The following is a 15,649-nucleotide window of genomic DNA, read 5'->3' as shown; positions in this document are numbered from 1 at the left end:
TATTTGGTCCAATACTGCTATCACATTGCAGCAAATAAACAATACTATCACTTAACAGAAAACTTATCTGCTACACTTAATTGCAAGTTCACTAATTCACCAGCTTTTCAAATTAAAGATTTTGGGTGGTGGATGACAAAGGTTTAACAATCTGTCAATAAGAAGATGGAACAAAAGTTCAAATTGGGAGATTAAAATCAGTTGTGTCCTTTTCAAAAAGAATCATTATTGCTTTTTCCTTAAGTGATTTACAGCAACCACAAAAAATATGAATCTAAATGGCCATATGGAGATTTGAACTTCCAAATGAAAGTTCAAAAGCTGAAACATTCCTCCAACACGATTGCTTTAAGGTTACTTAAACTTTGTGTGGTACGCTCATTTCTTTTTGTCCTGGAAATCAATCTGCAGTGACTGTGACAAAAAAGAAAATCAATAGAAATTATCTTGTGCTAAGCATGCTGAAATAGTTTAGGTTTAATGTTAAGATGAAAATGCTCATACCTTGAGCCAGGGATTTCTATCTACTGAAGGAGGTGCATAAGGGGTAAGACAGAAGGCCTTATAGTAGACTACACAATAAACCCCGATTTTTTATTCATTTTCCATAGTTTCACTAAATCATTTCTGATGAACTGCAGGACGGGTCATTGAGTGTCTTGGTTGATTCCCTGTTTTCTTCTGTGACTAACCTAGCATTCCTTCTCAAATGATCACTAGAGTACATAAGCATTTATATTTCTTCCCCTTCTTTCTCAGTTTTGTGTGTCCTGTTTGCATTTTGTTTACCAGAAATAGTACAACAAATGTAGGATGCCACATTTATTTAAATAAAAAATAATATTAATAGCTTAGGATGGGTATTTATAGAGGAAAGATAATTAATGGGCATATTTACTAGGACATAACTGTTTTAACAAAGTCTCAATTACTACACAGAATATCTCCTTCCTTCATGTTTATTGACTGATTAATTGCCTATAGTAGCCACAACATCAATTTAGTCTCTAACTCATGTTTCATGTTTTTAGTTTCAGTGAAAATCATATTATAGACGTCTTAAAACCATGCTATAAAGCACATGAAAACTTTTCATATAGACTTAGTATTTGTACATAACTGATCAGTCAATATTGAATTACAAGATTTATAATACAAGAACATTCATATCACAGAGGCATAGGTTGGGCACATGGATAAATAAATAAATAATTTAAATTAGAGACAGATATTAGGTCAAAGACAAAAACAGGAAAGGATAGTAATAGTACTAATGGAATGAGAATTAGGTCATTCAGCAACATTTAAAATCAATAATCTCACAGATCATTTTCTTCAGAAAATGTGAAGCAAGATAACTCTTGTAATAATACTTTCCGTACTTCACACACACACACACACACACACACACACACACACACACACACACACACAAACACACACACAGGAACACAAAATAAAAACAATCGTCTAACTCTGAGGGTTACACTATGTCACAACAAACATTTCATACTGGGACCAACAAAAAGAGCTTCCATTTGCAGGATGCCTGATTTTAAAATCATGTTGTAGCAGTTCTCGCATATAAGATGATAATGCACAGAATGTATCAAATGACAGCTGTTAAATTCAGTATGCAATATGTAAACACATTATACTATACAAAATATTATTTTTTACATGAAAAAGCTATAAAAACTCTGTGTTACACAGTTTAATCTGGTGTATTAGGATTTGCTTTAAGCATCTTATTTAAATAAACAGCATATACTGCCATGAATATAGTATCTGCTAAAATATTTCTTTCAGCACATATTTTCTAACAGCTCTCAAAAATTCAATTGAAAAATATAGACATTTGTAATTAACTGTAAACAGAGATTATTACATGCCTCTAAGGACAGTAAATAATTTACAATATTAAGCTGACAACAATGGAGACGCTGTTTCAAACACGTACTGCTCTGGTACTGCAATGTGTAGATTTGTCTATGAAACAGTTATTGTGAATACTTTCACAATAAGCACTAGAGTCTTCCATGTTTCTAGCATGAGAAATGTAGATAAAAAAGTTATTTATCTTATAGGAAGTACTCAGTTGTTTTTTAAGTTAATGTCTGTTAACAGGCAAATTTCATACTCAGTAATAGCAAACTTATGATGTATTTATGTCAACTGAAAATGAGAATAGCAAATAAATGCTGCCAAAATAGTTTGATTCTTCACGAAAATCGTACATTTAGATGGTGACAAAATATCAGATCCTGCATATATACAAAAATATAAGTTACAGACACACTTTAGTGTTTGCATTTATATAAATACTTATGATTACGAAACTTGTCTTTTAGCCACAGTAGCTTATTTACATAGTCTCTTCACACAGCATAACTCAATAAACTCTTGAGTATTAACATATTTAAACTCTCAAAATTAAAGAGCTCAAAACCTGAACTTACTTATAAATTTCATCTTAAAAACTGAGAGTTATTTCTTTGTATAGTTTTTTTAATAAATAAGGTTCCCTCTGTATGATAGGAAGAGGAGAAAAGTGCATTTGTCAGACATTTGTCGCTACTGTAAGCAGCGTTAAAGCCATATAAACAATAGAAAAAATTACACATCATTACAGTCCTCCTCCACTGCGCTCCACTGAAATCTGTTTCTTTAGACGTTCTCGTTCGTGATGCTCTTCTTCCATTTCTGCCATTCGAGCAAAACGAGAGTATGTTACATGTCCAGACTTGATAGCAGACATCATCTGTAAAGACATCAAATAATGTTATTGCGGAGCCAATAATACTAAAAGAAAGTACTTTCAGAAACCACAGCAAAAATGACTGACTTGTGTTGACTTAGCCTACAGCAAGCAAATTTCACTTCAGAAGTTTTGGAGAGCATCTTTCTCTGTATGTTCACAACAGAACATAATGTATATAAAATTGGGGAAAAAGGGAATGATTAAAAAAGAAAATGGAAAGTACATATTAAAAGAATAAATGAAGACAGATCGTCGAAACAGTTAAGGCTTCATAAGCCCCAAGGAAGAAGAGAATCTGGAAGATGTAGGAAAACATGTGAACAATTTTGAATTTTAACTCAGAACAAGCAGTCTGCCTAGACCATAACGTATACAGGAAATAGACACTGTTACTAGCAGAAATTAACAGTTGTGTTAGTGGTCTCCATACATAAAAATTTCTTATTTCTTTCTTTCACAGAGGTTTTTTTTTTAATTTACAAAGACCCATCTGAGAACTTATGCCTAAATAAACACAATCATAGAGAATGGCAAATATGTAAGAAAATGCCATCTTTGTTCATGATTAGCTCCACAGCATTTTGAATCCCACAAGTGGTGGTGCCAGTCAACAAAACATTAATGCACTAGCAGGAGAATGCCTTTAATCCTTTTAAGAAATGGTCTGAGAAGATCAAATAGAGCACACAATTTAAAGCAGTGCACTTTGAGAAAACTTGAAATAGAGTTTTTACAAAAGCAGGAATTTGCACACTTCTTCATAACTTTCTGAGACACTCAAGCTTGTTATGCTCACCAGACTATATTTCACAAAAAACTAATGCATAACCTAACTTTTAGCATACGGGCTCATTTTATAGAGTAAGACTGTGAGCAAAGAAGTTACAATTGCAATCTGGTGTGTATAGAAGTATGGTATTTCTGTACTTTGTAGATGTAAGTTATAATATCTAAGAGCACTTACTACATTATAACAGCACACAAACTAGACATGCGTAACTTCCTGGCAGATGAAAACTGTGTGCCAGAACAAGACTCGAACTCAGGACCTTTGCCTTTCATGGGCAATGTGCTCTACCATCTGAGCTACCCAAGCATGACTCACGACCCGTTCTCACAGCCTCAATGCTGCCAATACCTCATCTCCCACCTTCCAAACTTCATATAAGTTGTTCTATCCTTTTTTCCAGGAGTGCTAGTTCTGCAAGGTTTGCAAGTTGTCAGTTAATGAGGTCACAGGATATTATTTTTGAAGAGAAAATTATGCAAATGGAAAATCCAGTAGTTCCTGGGGATCTTGAGGTCCATCATTGGAAGTCTGAAGATTCATCAGAAGAGAAATTAGAACAGAATGAGTTCAATAATTACTATGATTTGCAGGATGAAACTAAAGAAGGATTAGAATGATCTGATGATGGAAGAACTGGGCTACAACTGTGTGACCATTTAACGCTGAAGTGTCCAAAAAGACTTCCAAGACAACAATGCAGTTAGTGGCCTTTGAGGAACCAGAATCTTATTATGGGCCATAAATCTGAGTCAACGATACAAGTGAAAAGCAGTACTGGATCACAAAATGGTGGTACATCACGAAATGGTGGCACATCAAGGAAATGGAAGAGGACAATTCCATGTAAGTGGATCTATAAACTGAAGACAAATGCTGAAGGATCGGGTGATACATTCAAAGCAATATTGGTTTTCAAAGGATTTTCTCAAAAGAAAGGGATTAATTATGAACAAATTTTCAGCACAGTGAAAAAGATGTCGACTACTCCCTAACACATTACTCAACATTGCAGCCAAAGAGAAGATGAATGTTGCACAAACAGATGTGACTACTGCCTTTCTTTACGGGGACCTGAAGGAAGTGATATTTACTACACAACCTGAAGGTTATAATGAAGGTTCTAGAAAAGTATGTCAATAAACGAAAAGCTTATATGGCCTGAAATAGTCACCCCACTGCTGCAATGAGAGATTCACTAATTTTATGATGGAATTAAGATTCACGAGAAGTGGAGCTGATCGTTGCCTCTTTATGAGACAGACAGCTTCTTACAAGATTTTCTTCATACTCTATGCTGAGGACGGATCAATTGTGACAAACAATGATAGTGAATCTAAAGAATTTATTGATGATCTTGAAAGAGAATTCAAAATTAGATCAAAGCCAGCATCATATTTCTTACACTTGGAAATTGTTAGAAAAGAAGATGGGTCCATTCAAGTCAGTAAGACTCACTACATCAAGAAGGTTTTAGAGCACTTTGTCATGAGTGAGTGTAGAGTTGTGTAACTCCAATTATCAAGGAAAACAGCGTGGAAGAGAACTGAATACCTTTACAGACAAGCAGTTGGGTCCTTGATGTACCTAATGTGTGGGTCAAGACCAAACATAGCATATTCTGTTGGAGTAGTATCTAGACATCTTGAAAATACAGCATAATGTGATGTAATGAAGGTAAAAAGAATTTTTTGCTATTTGAAAGGCACATATGACTATGGACTTATTTACAAAAGTGATGAAGACAAAGGCATTCTTGAATGTTATAGTGATGTCGATCATGGAGGTGATTTAGGGACTGGATGATCTACCTTAGGTGTTCTCTGGCTGTACTTCCATGCACCTGTCAGTTGGATGAGTCAGTGACAAACTTCAGTTGCAATCTCTACTACAGAAGCTGAAGTTGTTGGAGCTAGTGAAGCAGCATGAGAAATGGTCCAGACTCAACTTTGCCACCTAAAGGATTCAAAACCTTGCCTATGAGTGGACAATGAAGCTGCTGTTCGACTTGTACAGAATCCTGAATTTCACCGACTGACGAAACATATTCATCTCGCACACTTCTCTGTTCAAGAATTAGTTCCATTTGGTGAAATTACCATTTCAAGAGTAGATATAGAAAATCACTTTGCAGATTTATTAACAAAACCATTATTTGCTGCCCGATTAAGACAGTTGTGCAAAAATATGAGAGTGTGTAAGTTATTAAATAAGGGAGAGCATTTAAGTTGTGTGTCATGAACAGTTTTATTTAATAACTTCACTGACATTTAAATATCTCTATCTTACCACACATGGATTGTTTTGCATTCTTTGCCACAATGCAAACTATCATTGTTAAGCATTATTCTGTAGACTTCTAATAAACCAGTTTTTTTTCTTTTTTTTTTTTAACCTACAAATAACTTGTGTCATTCTTATATAACCAAACATGTCTCATCTTGAGGTTGGGGTGAGGGATCAAGTGTCAAGTCCTGGTGCTGCGTGCCCATTCTGCCCACAGGCTGTACCACTCTCAGATGGTGCATTCTTGACAAAGATGGATCTGGATGATACTTTTCTTCTAGTCAGTTTTGATGTCACAATTCTTTTCACATGGATGTCACTAGAAGTCTCTCTGGTACAGTTTGAAGATCATTTGGGTAAGGACACAATCAAACTGTTTTGACATGTGCTTACCACAACTTACTTCAAATGATGTGGGACCTCCACGAATAAATCAACAGTGTCACCATATAATTGCTTCTAGCTTCATGAACTGCAAACTTATATACAAAATACTTTCAGGAAACAGATCTTAAAACCAGAACTATTTTACAGATATGTGGAAAATATTATTATGGTTTGGGTGTGGGATAAAGAAAACCTACAGGAATTCCTGTAGGTGCAGTATGGAGTGCGTAAGTATTAGTCCACAAAGACAGGTATGCAGTGGCAGAGCACAGTATCAACAAAGTGCGCAGGCTTGATTTTGAACAGACAGACGTGATGGGTCATTCCACTAAGTCCTGGGCCTATTACAGACTGAGTAGCCAACATCAGGACTTGACACATGGAGGTCCCCCACCTACCACCACTTGGTATGTCATACTTCCAGAGGGATATAATAAGACTGCCCAACAATCCAACAACAGATGAGGCTATTGTCCAGTAGCTGTCAAAGATGACACACTCCAGGAATTTGACACTCTGTATGAAGATGATGAGTGGAAAACTCTCAGAAATGTTGCTTCCAGATAACACTGTCACTTTACTGATAACTCAGAAGATTCCACCAGTAATTATTCTTGTCTTAATTATGAGATCTCACTAATGTTAATTAATTGGATTTTGTTGTAATAAATATCTTCTGATTTTCATAGTCGTTTTATTAATCTTTGTTATTCAACTCACTCTACTAGTTCATGTTCACATTCTGTCCACAAACCCAAATTTTCTTACAAGTTACAAAACTCCAGTCCACTAACCCGAGCATAAGACTGCCAATTAGTAGCTTTCTGGAGTTTTGTATTTTTTTACAAACTATTGGAAATCATACCCTTTTTGTGGTATTCATGTACACAGCAATGGAAAGATGACAGTACTTTGCATCTGCCCTTACCTCACCTGCCTTATCGTAAACTCATTATTCTCGGACAAAATATGTGTTACAGACAATGCAATTATTTCATATTATATCTTAAATATCAGTTTTCTCCAGCAATTCCTTCTATAAGATTAAGTTTCCTAATCCTGTCATTTGCTCTTCAAGCTGACTTGGTGGTGGTCTCAGACACTCCATGAACATATAAATGTCAGCTTATACATTCAAGTCATACACGCATACGAAGCATAGACACACCTACCAAAAAAATAACTTTCCACAAAACCTGAAAAAAGTCTGACACACTAGTTAAACAGACAGATTAAGAATGAAATACATACTACTTGCACTACAAAATAAATATTTAAAAAATGTGGTGCAAAATGCAGGAAGGAAAAGGTGAATCCAATTGTTTCTTTTGCCTTGCTTTACAATTTCTACCTCTTTGATCAAGTAATACTACATGTTCTGGAATCGTCTACAAATTTTGCATGCTTGTTTGCCTAGCCCTGATTTAACAGTTTTCACTGCACAAAAAAACATTTCCAACTGTGATATTATTTCTGTTGGGGTATGTGGTACCTTAGATGAAAAATAAAATGCCGTATTGCCCTTGGAGAGGAGTGCCATCACATACTCTTAACCAGGTTTACAAATTAACAAAATGATGATGATGAAAATGATTAAAAATGAGTATCAACAAATAATGTAGTTTACTGATCATATTATTGGCCAATTCTGTATCTGGTGAAGTATCATAAATAACATTTTTTGTGAGTCAAAGAAGTACCAAGAACGCCAGCAAAACAACATTAAGAGGGTGGTGCATATGAAAAGATACGGGTATTTTATGGAAGAAAATTCAAGTTTCTCATGAAGGCTAGTTTCTTGAGTCAAAGATTTATGGCGATTCTCTTCAGTCTGCCTTTTTTAAATAATAGTCACAACAGTGACGTCATCACTATTTCAATGAATTTATTATAATCTGACAGGGAATGATGGGACGTCCGATGCGCTAAACTCTTTCCTGTAAATAGTGTGCAGGTAAGTAAGCTGATTACTCTACTTAAATTTGCTTTCATCACTTATATGTCAATATATGATGTTACATTTTCTTCTCCCTAGACTCTTGACATTAAAAAATATTTAATTTCTATATCCCTCATCTGCTGCTCTTCTTTTTTAGATGTATGGGAAGATGCAACTCTAATATCTTGAAACTGTTAGATCTATTAAAAGGATCATACAACAGCTGTTTGCAGTTTTGTCCAAGAATGCTTTTTGTAGATGTCTGATTGTATTCATTGGCCACCTCAGCTACCAATACAACAGACATCAACTGGCAATGAGCCTTATTCTTTTGTGGCAGTGACCTGCAAATGATCAGTAACAATTTTATAGTGTTAGTGTGTGGCACACCTGCTTGTCCCAAGTGTTTTTGATTTTTTGTATGCAATGGCAACTTATTCAGTTTCAATAAATTTCCTCCTTGCTCACTGCTGTTGGCAGACTGATGGAAGCACAATAACTTCCACAAAAACTACAATGACTGACTCTTAAATTGCCAGTGGCCAGGTGCTGTAGCCTCCTTCATCCAGCCACTCATTTGACACACAACGAGAGGAATCCATGAAGTATCACACACAACTAGAAAAATGCTTCACTGCATAGAATATCTCAGATGAATCACAACATTCTTTCTTCTTTTCATGGGTGTGAGAGCATATTTGTAGACTGTTGAACGTTGTTCCCTCAGAGCCTCAAAGCCTACACTATGAGGGCATTGTTAGCAAGCTCAATGATTTCTTCAAAACACAGATTCATGTAGCTGCTACTCATTTCAAATTTTTTGTATACATCATCATAATTAGTCTTACAAGGGGTGGATTGCTGACTCAAGGGCATGACTAGGAAATGTAAATTTAACTGCTCTTGTGGAGCGTCATTTCAGGATGAACTGCTTTGTGATGACATTATTCAAAACCTTGCTGATAAGAGAACATGGACTGAGATGATACAGCTTTGCAAGCATGGTCTCAATGAAGTGCTTCAAAAACACTCTTCAGAATAGCTTAATTTCACTGCATTTTCCTAATGAACAGAAAGGAGTCTTGACTCCCAGATCATTGCAACAACACCTATTAAAACTAACACATAAAGGACATTGGGAAATTGTTACAACAAAGCAACTAGTGTGCCAGTATTGTACATGACTCAGGATGGAAAAGCAAATACAAAATATGATTGCCCACTGCCACACATGCGCGGATAATCAAGCAGCACTGTGCCAGGAATTTTTCCAATTGGCTAGACGTGACGGTCCTTTTTTGGGATACAAGATGGCTCATTATCGTCAATGTATACAGAAAATAATGTTTTGCCATTCTAATGCATTTGACTATTAGTGCTAGCACTATCAAAGTACTCACTTTTGTCTTTTGCTTAGGTTTTGCACAAACAATAGTTTTGGACAATGGTCCATACTCTTCTTCATTCATCAGAGTTTCCACAGTTCTACAAACTGAAAAGAATTCAACATAGCTGGATGGCACCATTCTCTCCTCAAACAAACAGTGAAGCCACTGTTTTGCTCACACTTTCAAGACTTTTGATGCCTAAACTTCATGCTTTGCATTTGAGGGACAACGCAATGTTGTTGTCTCTTAGCACCTAACACTATACCTGTTCATAATGCTTTGCCAGCAGAATTCTTACTGGTCAACACCACCACACATTGCTGCATGTCTTTCACCCTCACCACTCTCTTTCTGATTCTTGTCACTCAGACATCTGGCTGTCCTCATAATTATACCCTCACCAAAACCAACTGTGTTTCCGTGATTGTAGTGATACTACCAAAGATTTGCATTTTTCAGACACTCTGCATGCAACCCAGCTGGCTGTGAGCATCCCTTGCCATTGCTTGCCACCTGGGTGCATAGGTCTTCATTCACTGCAAATGTCTATAATGGTCATCGAGCCTAAACCAGTTGTACAGCCATCTGCACGCAGCAGCCCCCACACTGCACCATCCTGTTCTGTTGGCTGTACATCCTACTTACGGTATTCTGGGCAGATGTCCCTGATGGTTGGCAAGACAAGTGTCGGGACACAGATTGGTTGGAACCATCTGCCACTGCGCCACAGCCGATCCCATTAGCACCACCATGGCACAGACTCTCCTCCATCACGCCCGCACTCCCACTATACAATGACAGAGCACAGTTTATTTTTTTTTGGGGGGGGGGGCGCAGGAGGGGGGGGGCATAGGGAGAAGGCGAGGTATGCATTATTGACGACATCTTCATTAACTGCACCTGGTGCATTGCTCACAGCTATGCAAGAGATGGCATTTTTAAATCTCCTGTCATGGCCCCCCATTACGACGAGCTCAATATCCATCACTCGCTGATCTCTGAAGGGTGGCCCCACACTACATCCCATCAGAGAACCCAAAGTTGACATGACCTCACTGCATGTAACTCTGACTGGACAATGTATCCTTTTAAACAGCTGCAACTCAGAGTTCAGTCTCAGATACAGTGCATCTATAAGCTTATCAATATTAATGTAAAAGACTGTGGTGAGGACAATACCTCATAACACAACACTTTGAAGTATTACTGATACTCAGATTTATGTATGTGCATCAGTATTCAAGACTACTTGGTTCTTCCAACAACATTAATATAACTCAGCACCAAAGAAGAACCTACAACAATCAGAGTTATGTAAAACTCTATCATAAGTGTACATAGTGTAAATAATCTTCATATGTTATCTTTTTGTAGATGTCTTACTGTATTTCTTTGTCACCTCAACTACTGAAACAACCATCTTCATCATTGATAACTTCAGCTTTATCAAAATTTCCTGCATCACTCACACAGCCCAGCCTTTTACATAAAATTTCAACCATACATCAGACTCATCCTATAGTAAATGTTCACTGCATTACACCTCTCTGCTTTGCAGGAACTGAATAAATGAAGGCAATCCACATTCCATGGGAGAGTCAGCAGTAATAGCTACATTTACACACTTGCAGTCAAGAAGAAAATTAAGAATTGGTTGCAGGGGAAATAGTAATGGTAGATACGACTCCTTTCATGCAGTACAATCTCCACTTTCTGTTACATCACCGGTGACATGGGAGTTCTATCCGGAAAAAAAAACCCTAATTTATTAAAAGGCTATACTAATCCCACAAATAAATGAGGCCAGACCTGCACTGACACAACACACTTAAATAAATCAGATCTCGGTACAGAAATTTCTATTATATGTTGTGATGAAGATTTATTTCTTTTGCTTCCTCTTCTTTTGTTCTACACCTTCAGTTCAGTTCTAAAGAAGGAGACTTGTTTCTGAAAATCCAGAGCACCATTATTTTAGTTATGTTCACATGATGACGATCTAATTCTTCATGGTCTAGGACCACAGATGTAGAGTCATTTCATATTACAATGTTGGTCAGTGAAACTGAAATACCAGGAAGGACAGGAAATAACAAAACTGTACTTATTGTGTGCATTCAGTGTAGTAGGAAGAATACATGACTAAATCTGTACATGATTTGGAGAGATACAGAGAGAAACATTTAGTACACATGGCTGCAACCTCTAGCAACAGCGGTTCTAATCTGACTGGGCATTGAGTTACACTGAGCTTGGATAATTGTAGTGGCTGGTCAATGATGGCATGCCAGTTACTCAGAAACCTGTGACCAGATGTTTTCAATGAGAGATAGAGGTCAGAAGAATGCACTGCCCAAGGCAGCATATCAGTGTCCATATCAAGATAGGTGAGGACAGTATGAGCAACAAGCACTCTTGCATTACTTTGTTGAAAGATAATGTCATGGGGACCTTGAAGATAGGGCACAGCCAGTGACAATAACACTTAACAAGCAAGACTGCTGCTGTCCAGATTACTGGATAGGAGAACCAGAGTTGATGGTGCCTTATACTCAATGGCAACCCATACCAGCATCCTAGGTTGATGATTAAGACTAATGCAACATGGCAACGTTCATTTTCCTCAGAGCCTCCAAACATCGATATGTCATTTGTGATACTGTACACACAACCAGGACTCATGTGGCAAGATGATGCAGAGGTGCTCCTGTGTCCATTAATGTTAGTCACACTACTGCTGACATACCTCACTCTGCTGCCATGTCAAGAGAAACCAGTCACATCAAAAGAAACCCTACTGATCTCTATGGTGCTCCACATGTTGTCACACTGTCCATGTACTCACTTCATTTTGTGACAAGGTACATGACATAGCTATAGAATCCTGATATATTTTGTGACACTGGTGTCCCACAGCTCGTAAGAGCTGCTAATAAATAATTCTTTATTACACCTGGATTCAATCTCTAAATCATCAGGTACCTTTAAGTCATTTAAGCTATTTGGAATTATTTTAAGATACTTGATAATGATGTGAAGACTGAGACCATTTGTAATAAAGACGTATTTGTTAGCAGCTCTTGGTGGTTGAACTACAACTTTTCTGAAAGTAGGATCCTGCACGAACAACATATTGGTCGTTTTGAGTGTTAGTCGGGGCCATTAGATACTTCATGTTATTGAGTACAGCCCTCATAAATCCACCAATGCCATATATGTGTGACAGTTTCCTGCCAGTGTTGAATACTGGCACACATTTCTCTTTCCTACCCAAAACATAACACAATGTTTTTGCAAACGACCAATGTTAAAACGTAATGTAATTGGATAGCAGTTTGCTTGCATAAGTAGTTGGCAACATTAAAATGCAATTTTCAAATGAGAAACTCTGTGTATCCTTTTTTATATAAAGAATGTATACAGCAGTACTCCTACCTACACTATGTGGATGTGTTGAAATGCACTGGCATATCCACACATGTAGTATACTTCCTGACAGATTGACTTTTATGGCATGGTACTTTCATGATGTTCCACTTTAATGGACAGCAGTGCAACTAAAAGATTGTTTTCTTTATTTCTCTTTTCAATCAGGTTCTGAGATATGCTGCATTTTGCTGGAATTATTTGGGGCATTGGTTACCACCTAACAATGGAAAGTCCAGGTTGGAATAGCAGTTATGGAAAGGACAGATTGCTAATCACCAAGAATACAACATGTTTAGTCACAGACAGGTGTAATGAAAAACTGTTACATACTGAACTTTCAGCCAAAGTAATCTTCAGAAAATAGAAACAAACACATTTACACAAGCAGGTGTACCTCACGCATGCACCACTGCCGTCTCCGGCCACTCTGGCGAGAGCTGCTGGAGACAGTGGTCATATGAAAACAAAGATTCCAAGACTTACCAAGCGGGAAAGTGCCGGTAGACAGGCACAATAAAATAACACACAAACAAACACACAAAATTTCTTGCTTTCGCAACCAACGGTTGCTTCTTCAGGAAAGAGGGAAGGAGAGGGAAAGATGAAAGGATGTGGGTTTTAAGGGAGAGGGTAAGGAGTCATTCCAATCCCGGGAGCAGAAAGACTTACCTTAGGGGGAAAAAAGGATAGGTATATACTCGCGCGCACATGCACACACGCACGCACGCACGCACGCACGCGCACACACGCGCACACACACACACACACACACACACACACACACACACACACACGCACACACGCACACACGCACACACGCACACACGCACACACACCCATCCATCCATACATACATACATATCCATCCATACATATCATATATGTGTGTGTGTGTGTGTGTGTGTGTGTGTGTGTGTACGGGCACAGGCCGAGTATATACCTATCCTTTATTCCCCCTAAGGTAAGTCTTTCCGCTCCCGGGATTGGAATGACTCCTTACCCTCTCGCTTAAAACCCACATCCTTTCGTCTTTCCCTCTCCTTCCCTCTTTCCTGAAGAAGCAACCGTTGGTTGCGAAAGCTAGAAATTTTGTGTGTGTGTGTGTGTGTGTGTGTGTGTGTGTGTGTTATTTTATTGTGACTGTCTACCGGCGCTTTCCCGCTTGGTAAGTCTTGGAATCTTTGTTTTTAATATATTTTTCCCATGTGGAAGTTTCTTTCTACTTATATATATGATGATGTGACTTAACAAACGAAAGCGCTAGCAGGTCGATAGACACACAAACAAACACAAACATGCACACACAATTCAAGCATTCGCAACCAACGGTTGCTTCATCAGGAAAGAGGGAAGGAGAGGGAAAGACGAAAGGATGTGGGTATTAAGGGAGAGGGTAAAGAGTCATTCCAATCCTGGGAGCGGAAAGACTTCCCTTAGGGGGAAAAAAGGACAGATGTACACTCGCGCACACACACACACACATATCCATCCGCACGTACACAGACACAAGCAGACATATTTAAAGGCAAAGAGTAAGGGCAGAGATGTCAGTCGAGGCGGAAGTACAGAGGCAAAGAAGTTGTTGAAAGACAGGTGAGGTATGAGCGGCGGCAACTTGAAATTAGCGGAGGTTGAGGCCTGGCGGATATCGAGAAGAGAGGATATACTGAAGGACGAGTTCCCATCTCCGGAGTTCGGATAGGTTGGTGTTGGTGGGAAGTATCCAGATAACTCGGACGGTGTAACACTGTGCCAAGATGTGCTGGCCGTGCACCAAGGCATGTTTAGCCACAGGGTGATCCTCATAACCAACAAACACTGTCTGCCTGTGTCCATTCATACGAATGGACAGTTTGTTGCTGGTCATTCCCACATAGAAAGCGTCACAGTGTAGGCAGGTCAGTTGGTAAATCACGTGGGTGCTTTCACACATGGCTCTCCGTTTGATCGTGTACACCTTCCGGGTTACAGGACTGGAGTAGGTGGTGGTGGGAGGGTGCATAGGACAGGTTTCACACCGGGGGCGGTTGCAAGGGTAGGAGCCAGAGGGTAGGGAAGGTGGTTTGGGGATTTCATAGGGATGAACCAAGAGGTTATGAAGGTTAGGTGGAATTGCGGAAAGACGCTTTTGGTGGAGTGGGGAGGATTTCATGAAGGCTGGATCTCATTTCGGGGCAGGATTTTAGGAAGTCGTATCCCTGCTGGAGAGCCACATTCAGAGTCTGATCCAGTCCCGGGAAGTATCCTGTCACAAGTGGGGCACTTTTTAACCTCATATTACCCTTTCCACCTTCTAATACCATGTCAACCTCACAACATCCCTACAACGACCCCATTAAATTTTATTTACATTCCCTCCGCAAACGTGCCTTCACCCTAGCCAGATTACGCTCCCATATTTTGGTTACTCAGGCTTGTCTGACATTTGGCATTACCCCCAAAGGCCTAACACTTAAAGTTCCCATCTCTGGCTGCAATCCTTCTTTCCATCAGTCCTTATACCAGTTCCAAACTGCACAATCCATAGCCCTCACCCGCCTAATCCTTCACCTATACATCGACTCGGCCAATGAACACACCTGTCAACTCCTATCCCAAATCAAAGTCCTCAATCTTTCCTCTCCCACATCCACACTGACTGTTCATAGCATCCTCCTACAGGCCAACCACAA

General features: G+C 38.6%; 1 protein-coding gene across 11 annotated transcripts in view; it reads right to left on the bottom strand.

Moving 5' to 3' along the window:
- Nucleotides 1–943: 943 nt before the first annotated feature.
- The window catches only part of LOC126266753 (glycerol-3-phosphate dehydrogenase, mitochondrial), a 301,663-nt gene continuing 286,957 nt past the window's right edge, over nucleotides 944–15,649 (bottom strand). For all 11 annotated transcript variants that reach the window (XM_049971266.1, XM_049971263.1, XM_049971264.1 and 8 more), the window contains one exon: nucleotides 944–2,761. In XM_049971266.1, coding sequence (XP_049827223.1) covers nucleotides 2,627–2,761 — 135 coding nt within the window. In that variant the 3' untranslated portion in view covers nucleotides 944–2,626. The remainder of the gene's footprint in view (nucleotides 2,762–15,649) is intronic.

This window comes from Schistocerca gregaria, chromosome 4, assembly GCF_023897955.1.
Source record: "Schistocerca gregaria isolate iqSchGreg1 chromosome 4, iqSchGreg1.2, whole genome shotgun sequence".
Classification (NCBI taxonomy): Eukaryota; Metazoa; Arthropoda; class Insecta; order Orthoptera; family Acrididae; genus Schistocerca; species Schistocerca gregaria.
Note: the sequence above shows the minus strand (reverse complement) of the source record. Positions and strands in the feature narration are given on the sequence as shown.